Source organism: Anopheles moucheti, chromosome 2 (assembly GCF_943734755.1).
Source record: "Anopheles moucheti chromosome 2, idAnoMoucSN_F20_07, whole genome shotgun sequence".
Taxonomy (NCBI): Eukaryota; Metazoa; Arthropoda; class Insecta; order Diptera; family Culicidae; genus Anopheles; species Anopheles moucheti.
The window spans coordinates 78,835,318-78,860,331 of record NC_069140.1 but is presented as its reverse complement, the minus strand read 5'-3'; the positions used below and the strand labels follow the sequence as shown (position 1 = coordinate 78,860,331).

At 48.6% G+C, this 25,014-nt stretch overlaps 1 protein-coding gene across 9 annotated transcripts in view; it reads left to right on the top strand.

Annotated features, from left to right (window-relative positions):
* LOC128303203 (ryanodine receptor) overlaps window positions 1-25,014 on the top strand; it is a 32,808-nt gene that overhangs the window by 6,103 nt on the left and 1,691 nt on the right. For 2 of the 9 annotated variants that reach the window (XM_053040125.1, XM_053040116.1), the window contains exons 3-28: window positions 164-241; window positions 483-671; window positions 751-950; window positions 1,023-1,547; window positions 2,618-4,688; window positions 4,758-4,838; window positions 6,919-7,018; window positions 7,913-8,022; window positions 8,574-8,671; window positions 8,737-8,961; window positions 9,034-9,786; window positions 9,892-10,623; window positions 10,730-10,867; window positions 11,229-11,381; window positions 11,451-11,744; window positions 11,826-14,409; window positions 14,475-14,612; window positions 15,032-15,318; window positions 15,383-16,050; window positions 16,121-16,806; window positions 16,873-17,367; window positions 17,435-17,668; window positions 17,965-18,077; window positions 20,779-20,872; window positions 20,956-21,204; window positions 21,442-24,945. In XM_053040125.1, the coding sequence (XP_052896085.1) occupies window positions 164-241; window positions 483-671; window positions 751-950; window positions 1,023-1,547; window positions 2,618-4,688; window positions 4,758-4,838; window positions 6,919-7,018; window positions 7,913-8,022; window positions 8,574-8,671; window positions 8,737-8,961; window positions 9,034-9,786; window positions 9,892-10,623; window positions 10,730-10,867; window positions 11,229-11,381; window positions 11,451-11,744; window positions 11,826-14,409; window positions 14,475-14,612; window positions 15,032-15,318; window positions 15,383-16,050; window positions 16,121-16,806; window positions 16,873-17,367; window positions 17,435-17,668; window positions 17,965-18,077; window positions 20,779-20,872; window positions 20,956-21,204; window positions 21,442-24,945 (14,799 nt within the window). Of the gene's footprint in view, window positions 1-163; window positions 242-482; window positions 672-750; window positions 951-1,022; window positions 1,548-2,617; window positions 4,689-4,757; window positions 4,839-5,197; window positions 5,298-6,918; window positions 7,019-7,912; window positions 8,023-8,573; window positions 8,672-8,736; window positions 8,962-9,033; window positions 9,787-9,891; window positions 10,624-10,729; window positions 10,868-11,174; window positions 11,382-11,450; window positions 11,745-11,825; window positions 14,410-14,474; window positions 14,617-15,031; window positions 15,319-15,382; window positions 16,051-16,120; window positions 16,807-16,872; window positions 17,368-17,434; window positions 17,669-17,964; window positions 18,078-20,027; window positions 20,138-20,778; window positions 20,873-20,955; window positions 21,205-21,308; window positions 21,327-21,441; window positions 24,946-25,014 lie in introns of all 9 variants that reach the window. The other 7 variants (XM_053040142.1, XM_053040084.1, XM_053040074.1 and 4 more) reach the window with 7 other exon arrangements.

Sequence of the window (25,014 nt, the reverse complement as noted above, 5' to 3'; positions counted from 1 at the left end):
GTCTTGGCGAATGGTGTTTCTAAAAAACTTAAATGTTTGTCGTCCGTCTATCTTTGTCTTACTAAAATAATGTTTTCTTCTTTTTGTTTTTTTATTCTTTTGTTTTTTTGGATTACTTTCCTTTCTTCCTCTCTTAATCTGTCACGCCGTTTTGCAACACTAGGGTAAAGGTACCGGGTCCGGCCATAGGACGTTGCTTTACGGCAATGCTATTCTGTTGCGTCACAACAACAGTGACATGGTGAGTACAACGGTTTAACAAACACAAATGAGCTGCAAAAGCATAATGTTTGGAAACGGTTCATTTAGCATCACCGTGGCCATGTTTATTCGCACTCATAACGTCCAATGCCAACAACCACTTGGTGGAATTCTGGCAACCTGTTGGCCTGCAGCTATTTTTAGACATTCAACTGGCGGGCGTATGCAGAGACGCCTGCTTTAATAATCACTCTTTCCACCTTTCAATTCCCCCTGCACAGTATCTTGCCTGTCTGTCGACTTCGTCCTCCAACGACAAGCTGTCGTTCGACGTCGGTCTGCAGGAGCACAGCCAAGGTGAGGCCTGTTGGTGGACCGTCCATCCAGCCAGCAAGCAACGTTCGGAAGGTGAGAAGGTCCGAGTCGGTGACGATCTCATTCTGGTGTCCGTCGCTACCGAGCGTTATCTGGTAGGTGTCACTAGCTCTCTCTCCTCTTAGGACTTCTGAGGAAAATATTAATGCTCTTTTCGGATCTCCTCCTTTACAGCACACCACCAAGGAAAATGATCTGTCGATCGTGAACGCTAGCTTCCATGTGACGCACTGGAGCGTACAGCCGTACGGAACCGGTATCTCGCGCATGAAGTACGTCGGTTACGTGTTCGGTGGCGATGTGCTTCGGTTCTTCCACGGCGGTGACGAATGTCTTACAATCCCAAGTACCTGGAACTTAGATCCGGGTCAGAAGTGAGTTCACACTATTTAAACCTGGCCCCGATGTGTCTACTTACCATGTGATTTCCCTGCTGCCCCTTCCAGCATTGTCGTATACGAGGGAGGGTCCGTGATGTCACAGGCACGCTCCCTATGGCGACTGGAACTAGCCCGCACCAAGTGGGCCGGTGGGTTCATCAATTGGTCCCATCCGATGCGTATCCGGCATCTGACCACCGGCCGGTACCTCGGTGTGAACGAAAACAACGAACTGATACTGATGAGCCGCGACCAGGCCACCACCTCCCAGACCGCCTTCGTGCTCCGGCTCGAAAAGGACGACCAGAAGGTGGTGCTGGAGGACAAGGATCTGGAAATCATCGGTGCACCGATCATCAAGTACGGTGACTCGACCGTCATCATGCAGCACTACGAATCGGGCCTGTGGGTCAGCTACAAGAGCTACGAAACGAAGAAGAAGGGCGTCGGTAAGGTGGAGGAGAAGCAAGCCATCCTCCACGAGGAGGGCAAGATGGACGATGGGTTGGACTTTTCGCGCTCGCAGGAAGAGGAGTCACGTACGGCCCGTGTCATCCGCAAGTGCAGCAGTTTGTTCACCAAGTTTATTAGGTAGGTAGTTCACAAGACGTCTAAGGGCTCATTCAATTATTACGTAACGCTGATAGGGGGGAGGGGAGGTTTTACTTTTTGTTACGTAACATACAATAAGATGATACTTAGATTCCCGCTTCATAGTATATTCATTTATTTGAAAAATTCACTTATTTTAGGGATTTTTATATATACTCCCAGCTTCGTTCAACTGAAAATTATTCACTAAATCTACTTTACCAACAACTGTATTTATACTTTTGCCATTTTTAGATCCTTTAAATCTGTGTTTTATATTAAAAAAAGTTAGTCAAAAAGGTGAATGAATAATGAGAATTAACAGAAGACAACTACGCAAAAGAAAGGTTGCTCGATAAATAAGAAACGAATAGTACTGATAAATAATTTACGTAAGAATTCTTGTTCTTAATAGATTACATCGATTAGCCAAGGTACTATGTAATGTAAACTCCCAAACTAGCTTCTTAAGCTTTTTAAATAGATCATTAGTGAATGAATCTTTCGTTTGGGATCTGTGGTGTTAAAGACTTGTATACGAAACGGAAAAAATTGATATCTTCGGAAATTGATATATTTGTCCAGAACCTATCCAACCTTGGTTTAGTTAACTTGGTATATACCAATGATATGAATTGTATTGATAAAAATTACGAACAGCCTGAAAACAAACATTTTTAAAGAAATATCGCATGCTTAATCGTAACTGTATAGATTGAAGAATTTTCTAAAACCACTTCAAATTATTAGCAACGATCAAGAAAGTCAGCCTGGCGTGAGTAGTAAATTTATTAGGCAGTATGTTTGTTTCTTTTTGCATTAGTCGAAATACGATGGAATTACATGGATTATTTCAGAAAATTTCATTTATTTTAAACAAAGGGAGGGAAGGGTCAACGAAATGTTACGTAATTAATGGAGGAGAGTTGCGTCCAGTGTTACGTTTTGTTACAATAGGGGGGGTCGAAAATGGATAATTTTTGCGTTACGTAATAATTGAATGAGCCCTAACATACAACGGATCGGTACTGACACTCTCTCTATCTCTCTATCTTTCCCGGCACACACAGTGGCCTTGAAACGTTGCAAGAAAATCGTCGTCACTCGATATTCCTGCAGACGGTCAACCTGGGTGAGATGGTGATGTGCCTGGAGGATCTGATCAACTACTTCGCCCAGCCGGAGGACGACATGGAGCACGAGGAGAAGCAGAACCGGCTGCGTGCGTTGCGCAACCGGCAGGATCTGTTCCAGGAGGAGGGCGTGCTCAACCTGATCCTCGAGGCGATCGACAAGATCAACATCATCTCGTCGCAGGGTTTCCTCGCGTCGTTCCTGGCCAGTGACGAGAGCGGCCAAAGCTGGGACATGATCTCCGGCTATCTGTACCAGCTGCTGGCGGCCATCATCAAGGGCAACCACACGAACTGTGCGCAGTTTGCCAACTCGAACCGGCTGAACTGGCTGTTCTCGCGACTCGGTTCGCAGGCCTCCAGCGAGGGTTCCGGCATGCTGGATGTGTTGCACTGCGTATTGATCGATTCCCCGGAAGCGCTGAACATGATGCGGGACGAGCACATCAAGGTGATCATTTCGCTGCTGGAGAAGCATGGCCGCGACCCGAAGGTGCTGGACGTGCTGTGTTCGCTGTGCGTTGGTAACGGCGTTGCGGTACGCTCCTCGCAGAACAACATCTGTGACTTTCTGCTGCCGGGTAAGAACTTACTGCTGCAGACGGGGCTGGTCGACCATGTGGCCAGCATCCGGCCGAACATCTTTGTCGGGCGCGTCGAAGGTTCCGCCATCTACCAGAAGTGGTACTTCGAGGTGACGATGGATCACATCGAGCAGATGACGCACATGACGCCCCATCTGCGCATCGGATGGGCCAACACCGCCGGTTACGTGCCGTACCCGGGCGGTGGTGAGAAGTGGGGCGGCAACGGTGTCGGTGACGACCTGTTCTCGTACGGCTACGACGGTGTGCACTTTTGGTCCGCCGGGCGACGCACCTGCGTCGTGCCGCGTGAAGTGACGGAACCGTACATCAAGAAGGGTGACGTTATCGGGTGTACGCTCGATCTGAGCGTTCCGGTGATCCGGTTCACGTTCAACGGGGAACCGGTGCAGGGTTGCTTCACCGACTTCAACCTGGACGGTATGTTCTTCCCCGTGATGAGCTGCTCGTCGAAGCTGAGCTGCCGCTTCCTGTTCGGCGGTGATAATGGGCGTCTCAAGTTTAGCCCACCGGCCGGCTTCTCGCCGCTCGTACAGTGCCTTATGCCACACCAAAACCTCAGCCTGGATCCCTGCTTTTACTTCGGCAATCTCAACAAGAACGTGCTGGCCGGCCCGTGGCTGGTCGAGGACGATTCCGCCTTCGTGCCGAAACCGGTCGACACGTCACCGGTCACGCTACCCTCGTCGGTGGAAACGATCCGGGACAAGCTGGCGGAAAACATCCACGAAATGTGGGCGCTGAACAAGATCGAGTCCGGCTGGACGTGGGGCGAGCGGCGGGACGATGTGTACCGCATCCATCCGTGTCTGACGTCGTTCGAGAAGCTGCCGGCGGCGGAAAAGCGCTACGACTGTCAGCTCGCCGTCCAAACGCTCAAGACCATCCTGGCGCTCGGGTACTACATCTCGATGGACAAACCGCCCGCACGCATACGCCCGATCCGCCTGCCGAACGATCCGTACATGCAGGGGAACGGCTACAAGCCGGCACCGCTCGATCTGAGCGCGGCCGTACTGACACCCAAGATGGAGGAACTGGTCGATCAGCTCGCCGAAAACACGCACAACCTGTGGGCGAAGGAACGCATCCAGCAGGGGTGGACGTACGGGTTGAACGAGGATTCGGAAAACCTGCGCAGCCCGCATCTCGTGCCGTACTCCAAGGTGGACGAAGCGATCAAGAAAGCGAATCGCGATACTGCCTCCGAAACGGTGCGCACACTGCTCATCTACGGCTACAACCTGGACCCACCGACCGGCGAGGCGAACGAGGCCCTGGCCGCGGAAGCACTGCGCCAGAAGTTTGCCGCGTACCGGACGTATCGGGTCGAGCGGACGTACGCCGTAACCTCCGGGAAGTGGTACTTTGAGTTTGAAGTGCTCACCGCTGGTCCAATGCGGGTAAGGTTGAAGAGTTCCGTCCTGTAACGAGTTCCTCCACTCACTAATATTCGGTTCGGTTTCTCTTAGGTTGGTTGGGCACGAGCTGACTGCAACCCTGGCACAATGCTGGGCAGTGACGATGCCTCTTGGGCATTCGATGGATACAACGTAAGTACATCCCGGTTCCATTGCTTCACATAGCAGTGATACAAATACGGTCCATCACCATGATTGGTTGAGATAGAGAGATAAGTAGAGACCCCATACGCTCACGCTTCACCGATCTTTACGAGTTGATGGCTGAATGGCGAACCCCGGTATTGAAAGTCCCTTCGCGTTAGAACTTTACCCGTTTTTTTGGAATCGATGTGCCAATGGCTTCACATTGCTAGGAACCGTAGTCATTAGTCCGTTAACGTTCTTGACCACATGCCTTTTTTTCCCCCAATTTTGTACCCAAACAACACTGATCGGTCCTGTTTGCTTTTGCCCTCCCCCCGGTTGCCGTCTGTCCGATCACAACGCAGGCGCGCAAGATGCATCTCCATACGGTCGAAGACTTTGGTAGACGCTATAAGATCGGGGACATCATCGGTTGCTTCGTAAACGTCCACGAGAAGAGCATGAGTAAGCGGAACGTGCAAACCGCGCGCGCGCCCTTTTACGCGTGTGTGTGTGTTTGTGTGCCTGTTTTTATTCTTTCTTTTACGTATTCTTTTTTCTGTTTTACTTTTTGTTTACTTTCCGTTGTGTCTACTACTTTTCTACTCGTTCGCCAAATATTGTGCTGTCCTTCAGGCGGCGTTCGTCACACGGCCACAAACACTTTGTCTAGCAGTTTTTATGTTGCAAACTTCAAACTCAGCTCCCTGTTGGGAGCAGATACACGCAAACAACACCATTTTATCGTACAGGCAGTCCCCGAGATACGCAGTTTCTCTTATATGCGTTTTTGGAAATTTGACAGCTGAGCTTAGCTTTGACAGCTAGTTTATAGCACAAAATCTAAGCAAAAAGGTTAAAAATTGGTCGAAAATACTATTCTTTGTCGTATAAAACATTTGTTTTTAACTTATTTTAATGTAATCTTTCTAAAAATCGTCTGATTCGCTGAATACTTGAAGTGCAAGAGAAGGAAGTCGACTTTGTGACTTTGAAGTATAAATGAAATTGCACCAGGATTCGACTTACGCGGAAATTCGACTTACGCGGATTTTTCCCGGGTTATAGCGGTCCACTATAATAGCGTATCTTGGGGACTGCCTGTACTTGTAAAATACCTTTCTCTATCGTGTATGTTAAGTGTGTCGGTTTTTTTTCCTTTCCGTTACTCTGTTAAAGCTCTGAAGTAATAGCAACAATCATGTTCACGACCTAATCGTTCACGCTCCATTCTTAGTGAGTGACTTTCACCTCCGTTGTATGTAACATTCGCAAACAGTGTTTTTTGTTAGACCTCACGGACAATTACATAAAATTTTTGGAATTTCCTTGCAACCTGTACTGCTGCGGTGAATATAAAGAGAAGCAAACTAAAACTACGCGCACACGTGCACACCATCGATCAGGATGGAAAATGTCTTTGGAAATGGAAATTATCTCCTCCGTTATCCACTCGTGTTAACCGTTTTTGTTTGGAAAACCAACCCTTGAACAATACAAATTCTTCTTCTTCTTTCTGATTTTCTTTCTTCTCTTTCTCTCTTTCTCTTTTTCTCCCTTTCTCTACTCGCTTTCTATTGGTTTCCCAACACTTTTCATCTTTTCAACTATGTTTATAACCCCACTCCTTCACCCACCCCTCTACAACGCATCCCGCACTCCTATGGCCCCCCGTAATGAATGTCGTAAATTCACCAAACCGAAAACCCGAATCGTTCGACACATGCACCGGCACCGCGGGTTGTTGTTAACCAATGTTGCTACACTGCTCTACCGTCGATCATCATTATCGCCATTCCGTCATCATCACTGCCGTCCCACCATCTGTAACCGTTACTGACTAATTGATTGCGTCCTTCATTCCATGTATTGGCAATAATACTGCGACATCCGACATCCCTACAAACCGTCGACCACTGCCCAACCACTGAATCTTAATGATCCACATATTAAAATCCAATTTTAAAACAAAAAACCCAAAACCCACAAAAAATCCTTCTTTTGTTTTGTTTGGTTCAACGAAAACAATAAAAAAAAACTCCGCGTCGCTCGAAAATGGCAACGTGTGTTTAATCCCAACCACCAGGAAGAGAAAGTGTCCGGAGGTGCAACGGAGTCGTTCGGCAAACAGTGGGTACCAGGCGATATTGTCGGTGTATTTCTTGACTTAGTGGATCATACGATCAGTAAGGATCACCTATCAAATTCTAGATCGACAACTAATATAGCTTCTTACCTTTTTTTTTCTTTTTTATAACCATTTCTTTTGGTTTTACATTTACCTCTAAAATTATGTTTTACAAACGAAACTAAACGAAAACATAATTTCGGCTGTTTTGCATCGGTATGACAGTTTCGCTACTATTCGCAAACAGGAAACGCTTTCTTAACCCATGCTTATAAGTTTTCTTAGTGCAAATCATTACGATGTCGATTATTTTCACTTAGCTTGGGCGAGTAACGCGAGTGCTCTCAGCACTGAGATATCGCCATAATTGACTTATCATTTTCTTCACCATGTACAATATTTACTACAGTTGGAGCAACATGGTACATAATACATTGTTCGTAACTTAACCATTGTTTGGCGTTTGAGTTTTAACCAGTTTTTCATAACATTCTTTTTCCCAAAAGTGCTAACGTTTAGTTTTCTGCACAATTCTGCAATTTTAACCGTAATGTACAGAATGCATAGCGACAATAACCATCGTCGAACCTACTAGATTGCTTTTGCTCACTGCAGTGCATACACCTAGTGACTAGGGGCATGGAAATGTTCTTCGTGGCATGTAACTCAAACGCATGTACTTTTTTAACTGTAAGCTGCAGCTATCCATCTAAACGAACTACTTTCCCACTTTGCTAACCAATCTGCACGCTAACACAGTGCAGCCATTGCTCAAATAGGTGCGCTTTGTAATGCAACTAAATTGCTTTAGAAAAGGTTTCAATAACTAAGTCTTCTGCTTGTACATAACCAACTCGCTGTTCTAACGTTCCTATGGCTGTGTGCTAGTTTTGTGGAGGTTGACGTGGTTTAATTTAACTTCCTTTAATTTCCTCGCCCGCACACTGCCTAGGTTTCTCGCTCAACGGTGAGCTGCTGATGGATGCCCTCGGTGGTGAGACCACATTTGCGGATGTTACCGCACCGGATGGTGTTGGATTTGTGCCAGCCTGTACTATTGGAGTAAGTATCCATCTGTTTCTGCTCTTTGAAGTGATGAGCTTCTACGTAGTGGTGTGCCTAATGAAACATTAGAGTTGTTCATTTGAATCTTTAGTAAGGAGTCATTCACGAGTCAACTCTCAAAAGCATCACGATTCCTCAAAAAGACATGAGTTCTGTGCGATTCATGTATCCTCAGGGAATTATCAATCCTGAAATATTCACAAATCTTCAGCGATTCACGAGTACTTTCAGAATTGTTAATACTCAACGATTCGTAAGGAGTCATTCAACTCAGGAGTCAACTCTCAAAAGCATCACGAATCCTCAAAAAAATATGAGTGCGATTCATGAATCCTCAGAGAATTACCAATCCTGAAAGATTCATAAATCCTCAGCGATTTACGAACAGTTCAAAGATTCTTTCAGATTCAGGAATTTGAATCAGAACCAACACTACTTCTAAAATGATGTCTCATGATGACGACTCAATCATGACCTAATAAATATATCTTCTATATGTAAAACGAGTCTATAGAACATTTGCAAATTGTATCCTTCTTTGCCCACAGATCGGTCAGAAGGCGCGCGTTGTGTATGGACAGGATGTGGATTCGCTGAAGTGGTTCACAACCTGTGGTTTGCAGGAAGGCTACGAACCCTTCTGCGTGTAAGTAAAGCAGTGGCTTAAATTACGATAAAAAGTCACTCACCTGCCTCTCCCTCTGGTTGCAGTAACATGAAGCGCCCTGTCACTCACTGGTACACGAAGGATCAGCCGATCTTCGAGAATACGGACGAGATTCCGGAGTGTAAGATCGATGTGACGCGTATCCCAGGCGGTGCGGATACACCGCCGTGCATGAAGATCTCGCACAATACCTTCGAAACGATGGAGAAGGCCAACTGGGAGTTTTTGCGTCTATCACTGCCGGTAACGTGCGCTAATACCTTCATTAGGTAAGGAACCGCTGAGGAGTAGGTCCCAATTGCTTGGCATTGCAGTAATTTCATCGCACATTAACTTCACAGTGAGCAGGAGAAGATGCGCCGCTGGGAAGAGATACGCATCCGCCAGCACCGTCTCATGACGGAGGTGGATCATTCGGCACCGGCACACTTGGACCATATCATGCGCAGCGGCTTCACCATGAACGATATCAAGGGTCTGCATCGTAACTATTCCGAGGATGCGGCCGAAGCCGACGAGATGATGCGCAACGGACCGAGACGTCCGTCGAGACATCAGGCACGCGGTGGACTCAGCCCGCCCGGCATCGAAATCAATGGGGAGGCTACGAGCGACGGTGAGCTGAACGCGTACTCCGACAACGAGCTGGAGGGTGGAGACGACCGCAAGAAGCGTGGCCGTAGCCCGTTCCGGCTGTTTGGTAAGAAGCGCGATCAGAGCAAGGACAAGCTGAAGGATCGTCGCACACCCGAGCCGGAACCGCGCAAGAGCAACCTGAAGGTGACGCAGCGTGGCCAGGCCACGCGTATGTCGAACAGTGATCTACGCTCCCAGCAACCGATGACGCCGGAACGTAAGGGTATGGGCAGTCCACAGGTGGAATCGTTCGGTAACGAGGTGTACGATGCGGAATGTTTGCGCCTGATCAACGAGTACTTCTACGGAGTGCGCATTTTCCCCGGTCAGGATCCGACACACGTCTATGTGGGCTGGGTGACGACACAGTACCATGTGCACAGCAAGGAATTTGGCCAGAACAAGGTGCGCCATGCTGCGATCTACGTGGAGGACGAGAATGAGAAAACTATCGAAATGTAAGTGTTGTGTAACTGAAAGAAAAAAATGTTTCAACTCACCTATAAACATCTCAAAGTTTGACATCTAACAGACCGTATTCGAATGTTCCAACTCCATTCCAGCGTGAATCGTCAGTCGTGCTATATGGTGCGTGCGGATGAACTGTTCAACGAAGTTACGCAGGACTCTTCCGGCAAGGGTGCCTCACAGGGCATGTTTGTCGGGTGCTTCGTCGATACCGCTACCGGTACGATCCGGTTTACCTGCGAAGGCAAGGAAACGTCTCACGTGTTCCTGATGGAACCGGACACCAAACTCTTCCCGGCCATCTTCGTCGAGGCGACCAGCAAGGAAATTCTGCAGATCGAGCTGGGCCGCACACCAACAACGCTCCCGCTCTCGGCAGCCGTACTGCCTACCAGCGATAAGCATATCAACCCCCAGTTCCCACCGAGGCTGAAGGTGCAGTGCCTGAAGCCGCACCAGTGGGCACGCGTCCCCAACACGGCCCTGCAGGTGCACGCCCTAAAGCTGTCGGACATCCGCGGTTGGTCAATGCTGTGCGAGGATCCGGTGTCGATGCTGGCCCTGCACATCCCCGAGGAGGATCGTTGCATCGACATTCTCGAGCTGATCGAAATCGATCGGCTTCTGCAGTTCCATGCGCATACGCTAACGCTCTATTCGGCGCTCTGCTACCAGTCGAACTACCGTGCCGCACATGCGCTTTGCTCGCATGTCGATCAGAAGCAGCTACTGTACGCGATTCAGTCGGAGTACATGAGCGGACCGCTCCGCCTCGGGTTTTACGATCTGCTGATTTCACTGCACTTGGAATCGCACGCCACCACAATGTGAGCAACAACAACAAAACAAACAAACAAACAAACGTCAAACTATGCAAAGCGTTCTGTCATTGTGTCAATTACCAATTTCCCCATTCCGTTTACTATTTTACAGGGAGGTGTGTAAGAATGAGTACATCATTCCGCTTGGAATGGACCTGAGAGAATTGTACATCGATCCCGAAATGTGCCACTCGTTGCGTTCGCTGCAAACGCTTTCCGTGCGACCGGAAATGAACATGACCGAAATAGCGTAAGTAGCTCAATCCCTGCGTGAAATGGGCCACTAATCCACTTCAATAATCTGTCACTAAACCCCACGGTGTTGACGTTCTCACTCGGTGAGAGCTCCCTGAATAGAAATGCACGCTTACGGCACCGCTATTCATGGACTTCTTGCACACACTACCTCTATTGCTAACTCTTCTAACTGTCATCCGTGTATCGTCGTGGTTGCCGATGAGGCGACGGAACCAATCGTCAACCAGCGTTTCGTTCATCTACCTTTCCGTGTACCTCGTTCCTTCAACATCTGCATGCCATTATTCTTCCTTCCCCAGACCCACACCCTCACAATCGAATATGCCGACAATAGTAGCACCAGATTCTTCCAGTGAACCCATACCGGCAATTGACTCGTTATATTCGCCAAGATTCCCACTCGAAGTGGTGAGGGAGTTTGTGATGAGCGCACTGCAGGAGGCGGTACAGATCAATCAGGTGCACAACCGCGATCCTATCGGTGGATCGAACGAGAATCTCTTCCTGTGAGTATGCACCTTGCGTAACGAGGGTTGGTAACTTGTGTGGCTACAATGCGATTCTTTACACCAAAGGCCTCTGATCAAGCTGATCGATCGTTTGCTGCTGGTCGGTGTTATTACGAATGAAGACGTCGAGAAGCTGCTGATCATGATCGATCCCGAAACGTGGGATCCACTGTTCGAGAAGGAAGGTAAGGATGAGCATCGTAAGGGACTGTTGACGATGAAGATGGCCGAAGGTGCGAAGCTGCAAATGTGCTACCTGTTGCACCATCTGTACGATGTGCAGTTGCGACATCGCGTCGAAAGCATTATCGCATTCGCTTTCAACTACGTTGGTGATTTGCAGCAGGATCAGTTACGCAGGTAATGAATCAGTTTTGGGTGTTAGTATAAGCGCCTTGTTCTTGTTGCACACCTCTAATGGTTCTCTCCTTCCTCTTGTAGATACATCGAGATCAAGCAGTCCGATCTCCCCAGTGCCGTCGCGGCTAAGAAGACGCGCGAATTCCGTTGTCCACCACGCGAACAAATGAACGCCATCCTGGGATACAAAAATCTCGAGGAAGAAGACCTGGAGAATGCTTCCTGTGGGCCGGATCTGCGCAACAAGCTGATCGAGTTCCACGAGAAGCTTATGGGTAAGGTTTCGCTTAATGCGCTGCAGGAACCGGAAGAACCCGAAGCGGACAAACTGGAAGAGGGCAAACCGGGAGCGCTGAAGAAGCTGTACAACTTCATCAACGCCGTAAAGGAGCTGGAAGAGGATCCCAAAGAACCGGTGGAAGAGGAAAAGAAAACGCCCGAGGAAGTGTTCCGCAAGGTGCTGATTAAGCAGCTCGTATCTTGGGCGGAGGAATCCCAGATCGAGAATCCCAAGCTCGTCCGCGAGATGTTTGGACTGCTGGTGCGCCAGTACGATACGATCGGTGAGCTGATCAAGGCGCTCAACAAGACGTACGTCATTAACTCCAAAACGAAGGGCGATGTGGCGAACATGTGGATCGGTTTGAGTCAAATCCGTGCCTTGCTTCCGGTGCAGATGAGCCAGGAAGAGGAGGAACTGATGCGTAAGCGGCTCTGGAAGTTGGTCAACAATCACACCTTCTTCCAGCATCCTGATTTGATTCGTATTTTGCGCGTGCACGAGAACGTTATGGCGGTCATGATGAACACGCTAGGACGACGGGCCCAGGCCCAGAGTGACGCCCCGGTACAGACGGCCGAAGGCGAAGAGTCCGCACCGAAGGAGAAGGACACCTCGCATCAAATGGTGGTCGCTTGCTGTCGCTTTTTGTGTTACTTCTGCCGAACGGGTCGACAGAACCAGAAGGCCATGTTTGATCATTTCGACTTCCTGCTGGAGAACTCCAACATTCTGCTGTCGCGTCCAAGTCTACGCGGTTCGACACCGCTGGATGTGGCGTACTCCAGCTTGATGGAAAACACGGAGCTGGCGCTGGCTTTGCGTGAGCACTATCTCGAGAAGATTGCCATTTACCTGTCCCGTTGTGGACTGCAGAGTAACTCCGAGCTGATCGAACGAGGCTACCCCGATCTCGGCTGGGATCCGGTGGAAGGTGAACGCTACCTTGACTTCTTGCGCTTCTGTGTTTGGGTGAATGGAGAAAGTGTCGAGGAAAATGCTAATCTCGTCATTCGTTTGCTTATCCGTCGACCGGAGTGTCTCGGACCGGCGCTGCGTGGTGAAGGCGAGGGTCTGCTCAAGGCCATCATTGATGCGAACAAAATGTCCGAACGCATCACGGAGCGTAGAAAGATGCAGGACGAGGCAGAGGGTACGATCGCGGGTTTGAACTTTGCCCATCCACTTCCCGAGGGAGATGACGACGAGGATTACATCGACACCGGTGCTGCCATTCTGTGCTTCTACTGTACGCTGGTTGACCTGCTCGGTCGATGTGCTCCGGATGCTGCGGTCATCGAACAGGGCAAGAATGAGTCGCTGCGGGCGCGTGCCATTTTGCGTTCGCTCGTACCGCTGGAAGATCTGCAGGGTGTGCTCAGCTTGAAGTTCACTCTCACCAACCCAGCGATGGGCGAAGATAGACCCAAGTCCGATATGCCGTCTGGACTGGTGCCCGGTCACAAGCAGAGCATCGTACTGTTCCTGGAGCGTGTCTACGGCATTGAAACACAGGAACTGTTCTACCGCCTGCTGGAGGACGCTTTCCTACCCGATCTGCGTGCGGCCACGATGTTGGATCGTAGCGATGGTTCGGAAAGTGATATGGCCCTGTCGATGAATCGGTACATCGGCAACTCGATTTTGCCGCTGCTTATTAAGCACTCGAAGTTCTACAATGAGGCTGAGAACTATGCCAGCTTGCTGGATGCCACGCTGCACACGGTTTACCGTATGTCGAAGAACCGTATGCTCACCAAGGGACAGCGTGAAGCTGTTTCCGATTTTTTGGTCGCGCTAACCTCGGCCATGCATCCGGCCATGTTGCTGAAGCTGCTGCGCAAGCTTACCATCGACGTGTCGAAGCTATCGGAATATACGACCGTTGCGCTGCGACTACTAACCCTGCACTACGAGCGTTGCGCCAAGTACTACGGTACTACCGGCGGTGGTCAAGCCTCCCAGTTCGGAGCATCTTCGGACGAGGAGAAGCGTCTCACGATGTTGCTGTTCTCGAACATCTTCGATTCGCTCAGCAACATGGACTACGATCCGGAGCTGTTCGGTAAGGCGTTGCCGTGTCTGATTGCCATCGGTTGCGCTCTGCCACCGGACTACAGTCTGTCGAAGAACTCGGACGACGATCTGTACGGCAAGCCAACGGGCGGTGGTCCCGATCAGCCGCACTATAACCCACAGCCGATCGATACGACTGCGGTTCAGCTTACGAACGATCTCAACCAGATCGTGCAGAAGTTCAGCGAGCATTACCATGATGCGTGGGCTAGCCGTAAGCTTGAGAACGGCTGGACTTACGGCGATCAGTGGTCGGATGTGAACAAAACTCATCCACGCTTGAAGCCGTACAATACGCTCAGCGAATACGTAAGTGTTTCTGGGGTCGATGTTAACCTTCTGGGTAGAACTAATACACACCTCTATTGTGCTAGGAACGAGAACGCTACCGCGAACCTGTACGCGAAAGTTTGAAGGCACTGCTGGCGTTGCACTGGAGAATTGAACATTCGGAGGGTGATGTCCCACTGTCCAACCGTGGCTCGATGCGTCGCCAATCGAAGCCCAATCTTGTAAGTACCCAGTTTACCTTTCGTTTTCGTTCTTGTTCCAGAGCACCTCACATACCTTAAGGCACTTGTGTTGGCACCACAAAGTTGTTACCGAGCTTCACATTCGGAGATTCCTCTTATATCCCGCTATCAAACCTATTCTAATGTCTATTTACAAATCTCAATATCCTTATCCACTTCAACAACAAAATATGCTGCCATTCATGCTACCCCAAAATTCAACCCATCACCCTCCAACTGTGTGCGTTATCATCCTCGTATATCAACAACGTCCAAAACGGCTGCCTTGGGTGTTACCAACATCTGTCCGTTCCCGTACATCACCATCATCGTTTGGCGTAACGCGTGTGTTTGTCCCATTGTTTTTCGCTTCGTTGGTCAATCGTGTTTGCGTGTGGGAACACATTTAACTCACCCAGGAATTGCAGGGAGATACTGGTTCACCGTTCAACTACAACCCACACCCGGTGGATATGACCAACCTGACGCTGAGCAGAGAAATGCAAAACATGGCAGAACGGTTGGCTGAAAACTCGCACGATATCTGGGCGAAGAAGAAGAACGAAGAGCTAAACCAGTGCGGTGGCGCCATACATGCCCAGCTGGTGCCGTACGATCTGCTTACGGATAAGGAGAAGCGCAAGGATCGCGAGCGTTCGCAGGAGTTCCTCAAGTACCTCCAGTACCAGGGACTCAAGCTGCACAAGTAAGGGGTTCTCAGTGGGCTGGAAGTTCAGATCAAAGTACTAAACACCATCTCTTCTAAACAGGCCATCGCGTGGACAAACCGAGGAACCGGGCATGAGTACGGCTGCGATCGAGCTGCGCTTTGCCTACTCGCTGTTGGAGAAGCTGATCTCCTACAGTGATCGTGCCACGATCAACATGAAGCTGCTGAAACCATCATCCACCTTCAGTCGTCGCACGTCCTTCAAGACCTGTTCGCGCGATATTAAGTTCTTCTCGAAGGTGGTGCTGCCACTGATGGAGAAATACTTCTCCACCAATCGCAACTACTTCATTGCGATCGCTACCGCCACAAACAACGTTGGTGCGGCTTCGCTGAAGGAGAAGGAAATGGTGGCCGCGCTGTTCTGTAAGCTGGCCAGTCTGCTGCGTTACCGGTTGGCTGCGTTTGGTGCCGATGTACGCATCACCGTACGCTGTCTGCAGGTGCTGGTGAAGAGCATCGACGCCAAATCGCTAGTCAAGAACTGTCCTGAGTTTATTCGTACCTCGATGTTGACGTTCTTCAACAACACTGCCGACGATCTCGGACAGACGATCGTCAATCTTACCGAAGGCAAATATGATCGTTTGCGTGGAACGCATCTAAAGACTTCCACTTCGTTGGCGTACGTGAATCAAGTGATTCTACCAGTGCTGACGTCACTATTTGATCATTTGGCTGCGTGTGACTATGGAAGCGATTTGTTGTGTAAGTACACCGTGCAGGTTTGTTTTGTTTTTGACAGTTTCTCATCAGAATTTTTCCAATTTTCTCACAGTGGACGAAATCCAAGTGGCTTCGTACAAGATCCTATCGGCTCTCTACACTCTCGGTACCGACATGTCCCTGACGCGGGACCGTAAATATCTCAAGACCGAGCTGGAACGCCATAAGCCAGCACTCGGCTCATGTCTGGGTGCATTCAGTTCCTGTTTCCCGGTGGCGTTCCTCGAACCGCACGCCAACAAACATAATCCATTCTCGCTGCTGAACCGCATTGCCGATACCTCGCTGGAAGCGCAGGACATAATGAGCAAAATGGAGTGCTGCATGCCAACGCTGGAATCGATCCTGTCCGAGGTCGATCAGTTTGTCGAGTCGGAAAAGACGTATCAGGAGGCGCAGCACATTATCGACGTTATTCTGCCACTCCTCTGCTCGTACCTGCCGTTCTGGTGGAATCAGGGACCGGACAACGTGAGCCCGCAGTCGGGCAATCACGTCACGATGGTTACGGCCGATCACATGAACCATCTGCTGAAGAACGTGCTCAAGATGATCCGCAAAAATATTGCCAACGAAAATGCACCCTGGATGACGCGCATCGCCACGTACACACAGCAGATCATCATCAACAGCTCGGAGGAGCTGCTCAAGGATGTCTTCCTACCGTTGGCCGAGCGGGTCAAGAAACGTTGCGACAGCATGTTCCACAAGGAGGAAAGCTTGCGTGGTTTCCTCAAGGTGAGTGGCCACTTATCATCTTTTCCGATTGACAGACCGCTTAACGCTTTTTTCCGATCGTTTCAGTCTTCCACCGATGATACCTCCCAGATTGAAGCCCAAATCCAGGAGGACTGGCAACTGCTGGTCCGCGATATCTACTCGTTCTACCCACTGCTGATCAAGTACGTCGATCTGCAGCGTAACCACTGGCTCAAGGATAATGTGTCCGAGGCGGAGGAGCTGTACAACTACGTGGCGGAAATATTTAACGTTTGGTCCAAGAGCCAGTACTTCCTGAAGGAAGAGCAAAACTTCATCTCGGCCAACGAGATCGACAATATGGCACTGATTATGCCGACGGCCACTCGCCGCTCGGCAGCCGTTTCGGGTGATATGCCGGCGGCCGGTGGCAAGGTGAAGAAGAAGAAGCGTAGCCGTGACAAGAAGCGCGACAAGGATAAGGAGATTCAGTCCAGCTTGATGGTGGCCTGTCTGAAGCGTCTGCTTCCGGTTGGGTTGAATCTGTTCGCCGGTAAGGAACAGGAGCTGGTTCAACACTGCAAGGATCGTTATCTTAAGGTATGCGGGCTATTTGAGCTTAATGTAATGTCACTGCAATAATGATCTTATTCGTTTTTCTTTATAGAAAATGCCCGAGTACGAGGTGATCGAGTTTGCCCGTACGCAGCTGACGCTGCCAGACAAGCTCGACCCGGCTGACGAAATGTCCTGGCAACACTACCTGTACTCGAAGCTCGGCAAAAAGGAACAGATCGTGCAGGATGCGCTAGAAAAAACGGACAAAAAGCCGGAAAACAAAATCGAAGACACGGTCGAGCGTATCGTCGCGATGGCGAAGGTTCTCTATGGACTTCACATGGTAAGCGTTCGGATTACACAATACCCGACCTATAGACGTTCGTACCGACACACCCGGTTCCCTTTGTCCCGTTCCCAACCGATCGCATCAAATCGAACTCCCTTTATGTGTTTAACCCCCTGTTATATCGACACTAACAACCAAGTCTCACCACAGTTCATCATCTCGTCTCATCTGGACGATGAATGTTTTTTTTCACGCAACTGTTCACTCAACCAACAATCCGTCCATGACTATATCGTGTATTTTATCTTCTAAAATTAAACACAATCAACTTGTATTTCGCTACAATCTAGATCGACCATCCACAACAACAAAGCAAAAATGTTTACAGAAGTTGCGTCTCGATACAGAGAAAACGAGCGGTTATTGCCTGTTTCAGACAAGTTTCCTTACATTCACTGCCAAGGTTTTATAATTTTCTTATACGTTATACCTTTTCTTCATTGGGAGTTATTTTTTCTTCTGTTTCTTTTTTTCCGTTCTTTACCATGTTATTATTTCCTTTCGTTCGTTGTTATTGTTTCTCTTTTGTTTTATTATCTCTTCCGTTTCCTTTGCAAGTACGTTTTTTTCTCTTTCCGTTCGATGTTCTCTCTTCTTTGCCATTTACGTTGGTTTATTGTTTTTCTACATTTACTTTTCCTTTTCTTTTGTTCCTTTTTTTTCTTTTGCTCATGTTTTCGTTTCTCAACTCACGTTTTGGATTGATTTTTGTTTGTGCGTTGTGCATCTTACCACCTGTTCTTTTGTTATGCATTTCTGTTACACGTGTTGTTGATACTTTTGTTTCCTTTCGTTTATCTTTTTTTATTGTTCTTTTTCTTTTTTGCTACATGCTAACTGTTGTTCGGGGCTGCTGTCTCGAACGGTTTTGTCAGTTGGATCTGTACATATTTTTTGTTCCACTTTTTTGCTACTTTTTTAATAAACAACCGAACTGAGAACAAAAAAACCCCCCCAAACCAACAAACTGTCATTGCCAAAACACCAGCAAACAACAGCAAACAAAAGCAAACAAAAAAATAAATCATTATGTTGGGTCCGGTAAGCGTTAAGCGAAGAGAAAAAAAACCTCCTCTTACCAAAGATGAAACTAACCACCCTTGTCCAAAAACTACCCAAAAAGCAATAAATCAGGACGAAAAGATAATCAGGAAGACTTCAGCACGCGCTGCAGTAACAGATAAACTTTGCATACAGATGGAAGCGGAATACCTGCCCACGCCTTAAGCAAAAATCAATTTAAAACAAAAATGGCATTCACTATTCAACATCCCTTACCATATCTCACACGATTGATACGATTACTAGCTAGTTCTTGAATGGCTCTCGGTTCGATATCGTCCACTAAAACGCCACTGAGCTCTCGTATTTCGTATTTTTTTTCCTTAGTATCTTTCTCCTTCTTTCTTTTTCTATCGATCTCTTCTCATTGTGCAATGCGAATGAACTTGTTTTTTTGCTGGCGAATGCTCTTAACCGTTCCGATATCTTCGAATAATTACCCCTTTTTGGCAAATTTATGTTTCCACTCCTGCAAATTGCATTTGTTTTAATGACTCTTTCACTCCGGAGTGCCACTAAAAACTAATTTACAAAAATTAATTACTTAGCAAACGTAACAAAATCTAAAACTCTTGCTGTATATATGAGAAAAAAAGTCTGTTTGGTTTGTTGCAGAAGCACCACAAAGCATAATTGTAGCATTTATTAGAGTTAAAATTATGAGTCATTTTGTTCAGCTCATTCTTCAACTATAAAAGTTAATTATCTATGAGTTATTGATACTTTAAGTTATTTAAAAATTAATGTTACATTTGAAACAGTCTGAAACGCGAGAATACATTAAGTTAAAAATCGACCTTTAAAATTCCAACTATACTTAAGAACCTTTATCATTGATGAAAAAAAGAAAACAATTACATTCCACACATCCCTTATGACTAACACTGGACTCCATTTTACCACATCTGTATTACTAACCGTAACACACCGATCTAGGTTATGTTGTACCGTAGTGTTTGGAACACACACCCTTAAACACACCCTTCACGCACTATCCCATTACTTCCACTGGCCCTCCTCGTACCTCTGGTCCCGCACTCTGCTCACCATTAAAACAGAACCGAATAATAGTTTTGACCCATAACTGCAACAATAGCAATGCAAATATTTGCACCAAAAACAAATAAGAAAAACTACATAAAGTAAACGCAAAAACAAAACCAGATCCATACCCACAATTTTTCTACCAAAAGCAAACCAAAAAATAAAAAAAGAAACAACAACAGAGATGAATAAAAACAAAGAAGAGAATAATCACTAACCGCATACTAACTAAAACCTATATATATAGGCATGCCGACCTAGAGCAAAAGGTCTTAATTGGACACACGTTTTATCGCAAGCACGACGCAAAATGGCTGTTGCATGTCTAAGAGCAAAACCAATGTATAGATTGAGCAGGTGACTGAGTCTTTCTTTTCTACCATTTTATTTTCCTTTTTACCCTATTTTTTATGTTTACTTTGAACTGTATTTTACACCGAACTTCTTTTACCTTGATTTTGTTGCTGTTGTTTGTTGTTTTGTGCAGTTTTGTTTCATTTAAGCGCGCGTAGTGTTTTTTCTTTTCTCTCTGTTTTTGTTTGTTTTTCTTCCTTTCCTGTTTCTCTTTCTTCCTTTTCGCTCCTTTTCTTACAGTTTTCCATTTTCTTCAGTCTTCTCAATCTGTTGCTTATTTCTTTCTCTCTCTCTATCACTTTACTTGTTTATATGCACTTTTGTTTGTTGTGTTTGCACGGTTGTTATGGTTTGGCACTTCCTTTGCATTAACGGTGTTCTTTTTTCACATTGCCAAGTGTTGTTTTCTTATGTTTGGCAAGCGGGGAAGCTGTTATTAATTGTTTGCCTGTTGTTGCTGTTTTTGTTCTATACGCTTGTTACTTTTTATTTTACTTTTCTTTTCTTTTTTGATTACATTTTCTTTAGTTGCTCTTAGTATTTCATTCATAGACAGGGGGATACGATTGGGTGTTACTTCGAAACTGATACATTTTCCTTTATTTTCCTATTTACGATCGTGTGTGCTAACGAACGCCCCTCAGACATCGTGCCTGCAACATTTTCGCTCGAAGCTACTCGGAACTGTGGCTAGAGGATGAAAACGTAGGCCAAGAGGTGATGATTGAGGATCTCACTGTAAGTACCCCTCCCCCATTTGTGCTACGGTACATCTTCAACTCGCTTCTAAACTGTCTCGAACGTTCACACCTTTACACCAGCAAACATTTGAGGATGCAGAAAAGAAGAAGAAGGACGAAGAAGAGGAAGAAGGCAAACCGGATCCTCTGACGCAGCTCGTCACTACGTTCTGCCGCGGTGCGATGACCGAACGCAGCGGTGCCCTGCAGGAAGATCCACTCTACATGTCCTACGCTAGTATTGTCGCACGATCTTGCGGTGAAGAGGAGGAGGAAGGTGGCGACGAGGAGGAAGGAGCCGGAGAGGATGAGGGCGGTGCTAGTATACACGTGAGTACCCCGATGAGGAGCAGTGTCTCTGTACATCTTCAAACTAACATGCCATTTGCGTATATTCTCACAAACTGCTAACCAATTACCAAATGTCTTGACAGACTATGGAAAAATTAATGGTAGGCCATTGTACTTCTTTACTAATCCTAGTTTAAATGTCTATTCCTGTAAGCCTTGTTGAACATACTAACTCAACTTTACTAACTTAACTTTAACTAATTTCCTTTCCCACAGGAACAAGAAATGGAAAAGCAGAAGCTACTGTTCCACCAGGCACGTCTGGCCAACCGTGGCGTGGCCGAGATGGTACTGTTGCACATTTCGGCCTCGAAGGGTGTCCCGTCGGAGATGGTGATGCGCACGCTGGAGCTTGGCATTGCGGTCCTGCGCGGCGGTAACATCGACATCCAGATGGGAATGTTGAACCACCTGAAGGAGAAGAAGGATGTCGGCTTCTTTACCTCCATTGCGGGGCTGATGAATTCCTGCAGCGTGCTCGACCTGGACGCGTTCGAGCGTAACACGAAGGCGGAAGGTTTGGGCGTTGGGTCGGAAGGTGCCGCCGGTGAGAAGAACATGCATGATGCCGAATTTACCTGCGCACTGTTCCGCTTCATTCAGCTAACCTGCGAGGGTCACAATCTCGACTGGCAGAACTATCTCCGGACGCAGGCGGGCAATACGACCACGGTGAATGTCGTTATCTGCACCGTCGATTATCTGCTGCGACTGCAGGAATCGATCATGGACTTTTACTGGCACTACTCCAGCAAGGAGCTGATCGATCCGGCCGGTAAGGCTAACTTTTTCAAAGCGATCGGGGTCGCGAGCCAGGTGTTCAACACGCTCACTGAGGTCATCCAGGGTCCGTGTACGCAGAACCAGCAGGCACTGGCGCACTCGCGTCTGTGGGATGCGGTCGGTGGTTTCCTGTTCCTGTTCTCGCACATGCAGGACAAGCTGTCGAAACACTCGAGCCAGGTGGATCTGCTGAAGGAGCTGCTCAACCTGCAGAAGGACATGATCACCATGATGCTGTCCATGCTTGAGGGTAACGTTGTGAACGGTACCATCGGCAAGCAGATGGTAGACACGCTGGTCGAGTCGGCATCGAACGTCGAGCTGATTCTGAAGTACTTCGACATGTTCCTGAAGCTGAAGGATCTCACCTCGACGCCGAGCTTCATGGAGATCGATGCGAACGGTGATGGTTGGATCTTGCCGAAGGACTTTCGCGAAAAGATGGAACAGCAGAAGAGCTACACACCGGAAGAGATTGACTTCCTGCTCGCCTGTTGCGAAACGAACCACGACGGTAAGATCGACTACATTGGTTTCGTCGATCGGTTCCACGAACCGGCCAAGGAGATCGGTTTCAATTTGGCCGTGCTGCTCACGAACCTTTCCGAGCATATGCCCAACGAACCCCGGTTGGCGCGGTTCCTCGAAACGGCCGGTTCGGTGCTGAACTATTTCGAGTCGTTCCTGGGCCGCATTGAGATTATGGGCTCGTCCAAGCGCATCGAGCGGGTGTACTTCGAGATCAAGGAGGCGAACATTGAGCAGTGGGAGAAACCACAGATCAAGGAATCGAAACGTGCGTTCTTCTACTCGATCGTCACGGAGGGTGGCGACAAGGAGAAGCTCGAGGCGTTCGTAAACTTCTGCGAGGATGCCATCTTTGAAATGACGCATGCGTCCGGTTTGATGGCCAGCGATGACGACGGTGGCACGGTGCGTCGCGACCAGTCCTTCACGTACATCAGCGAGGAGGAGGAGGAACGTGCGGCACGCGATCCGATCAAGCGCACCATACAGGCCGTCAAGGACGGTCTGTCCTACTCGGTGTACATGATCAGCCCGTCCAACATCAAGCACCAGATTACCGTACTGCAGTCGAAATCATTCCCCGAGATTATAGTCGGATTCTTCAAGATGATCTTCTACTCGTTCTACTACTCGGCCTTTGGCGTGTCGGTTGTGATCAAGTACTTGATCAACATCCTGATGTCGCTGATGCGTGGCCCGGCCCAGGAAGCGGAAGAACCGATGCCCGAGGCGGAACCATCGCTGCGTGCCTTACCACCACTGCCGCTAGAGGAACCCCCGGGTACGGTGCAGGCATTCGGGTTGGACATCAGCAAGGAAGAGAACGGACAGTACCGCATGGCACCGCACGAATCGCCCGCCCTGAGCCCATCCTCGTCGATTGAGGAAACGGGCGAAAGCAGCCCGGAGGATGGCGCTGCCGAGCTGACGGGTGAAGGTGTGCCACCGGGTGAGCAGATGACGCTGGTCGATCTGCTGGGTGGCGAGGCCGCTAAGCGTGCCGCCCAGGAGCGTACCGAAGCGCAGAAGGCACAGGAAGCAACACTGGCCAGCATTGAGGCGGAATCGAAGAAGGCATCGACCGAAACGAAAGAACCGGCTGCGGTCCATCAGATCGATTTCTCCAAGTACACGAAGAAGTGTGTCAGCTATCTGGCGCGTAACTTCTACAACCTGAAGTACGTCGCACTGGTGCTGGCGTTCTGCATCAACTTTATGCTGCTGTTTTACAAGGTCACGACGTTCGGCGATGAGGAAGAGGGCGAAGGTTCGGGCGAAAGTTTGATGGGACTGGGATCCGGCCTCGGTTCGGGACTTGGCATTTTGGAAACGGGCTCCGGTGGCGGTGAAGGTGGCAGTGGCGATGGCGAAGGCGAAGAGGAAGATCCGCTGGAAAAGGTCGAGGTGGACGAAGACTTCTTCTACATGGAGCACGTGCTACGGGTCGCCGCCATCTTGCACAGCTTGGTGTCGTTGTGCATGCTGATCGCTTACTACCATCTGAAGGTACCGTTAGCCATCTTTAAGCGTGAGAAGGAAATTGCACGTCGGCTTGAGTTTGACGGGCTGTTCATTGCCGAACAGCCGGAAGACGATGATATCAAATCGCACTGGGACAAGCTGGTGATATCGGCCAAAACGTTCCCCGTCAACTATTGGGACAAGTTCGTAAAGAAGAAGGTCCGCCAGAAGTACAGCGAGACGTACGATTTCGACTCGATCTCGAATCTGCTGGGCATGGAAAAGACAGCATTTGCCGCACAGGAAGCGAACGAAGGCGGCGGCTTCTTCCACTTTATCGCCAACATTGACTGGCGCTATCAGATCTGGAAGGCGGGCGTTACGATCACGGACAATTCGTTCCTGTACTCGCTCTGGTACTTCTCCTTCAGCGTGATGGGTAACTTCAATCAGTTCTTCTTCGCCGCCCATCTGCTCGATGTGGCGGTAGGCTTTAAGACGCTGCGCACGATCCTGCAGTCGGTAACGCACAACGGCAAACAGCTGGTGTTGACGGTGATGCTGCTCACGATCATCGTGTACATCTACACGGTCATTGCGTTCAACTTCTTCCGGAAGTTCTACGTGCAGGAGGACGATGACGGTGAGGAGGGTGACCGCAAGTGTCACGACATGGCGACCTGCTTCGTGTTCCATCTGTACAAGGGTGTGCGGGCGGGTGGTGGTATCGGTGACGAGATTGGCGACCCCGATGGGGACGAGTACGAGGTGTACCGCATTCTGTTCGACATCACGTTCTTCTTCTTCGTCATCGTTATCCTGCTGGCCATCATCCAGGGTTTGATCATTGACGCTTTCGGTGAGCTTCGTGATCAGCTGGAATCGGTCAAGGAGGACATGGAGTCCAACTGCTTCATCTGTGGTATAGGCAAGGACTACTTCGATAAGGTAGGGGGTGGTACTGCTGGAGTTGAATTCTGACTCTGTGGACGATTCTTGTAATACACTGTTGCGATT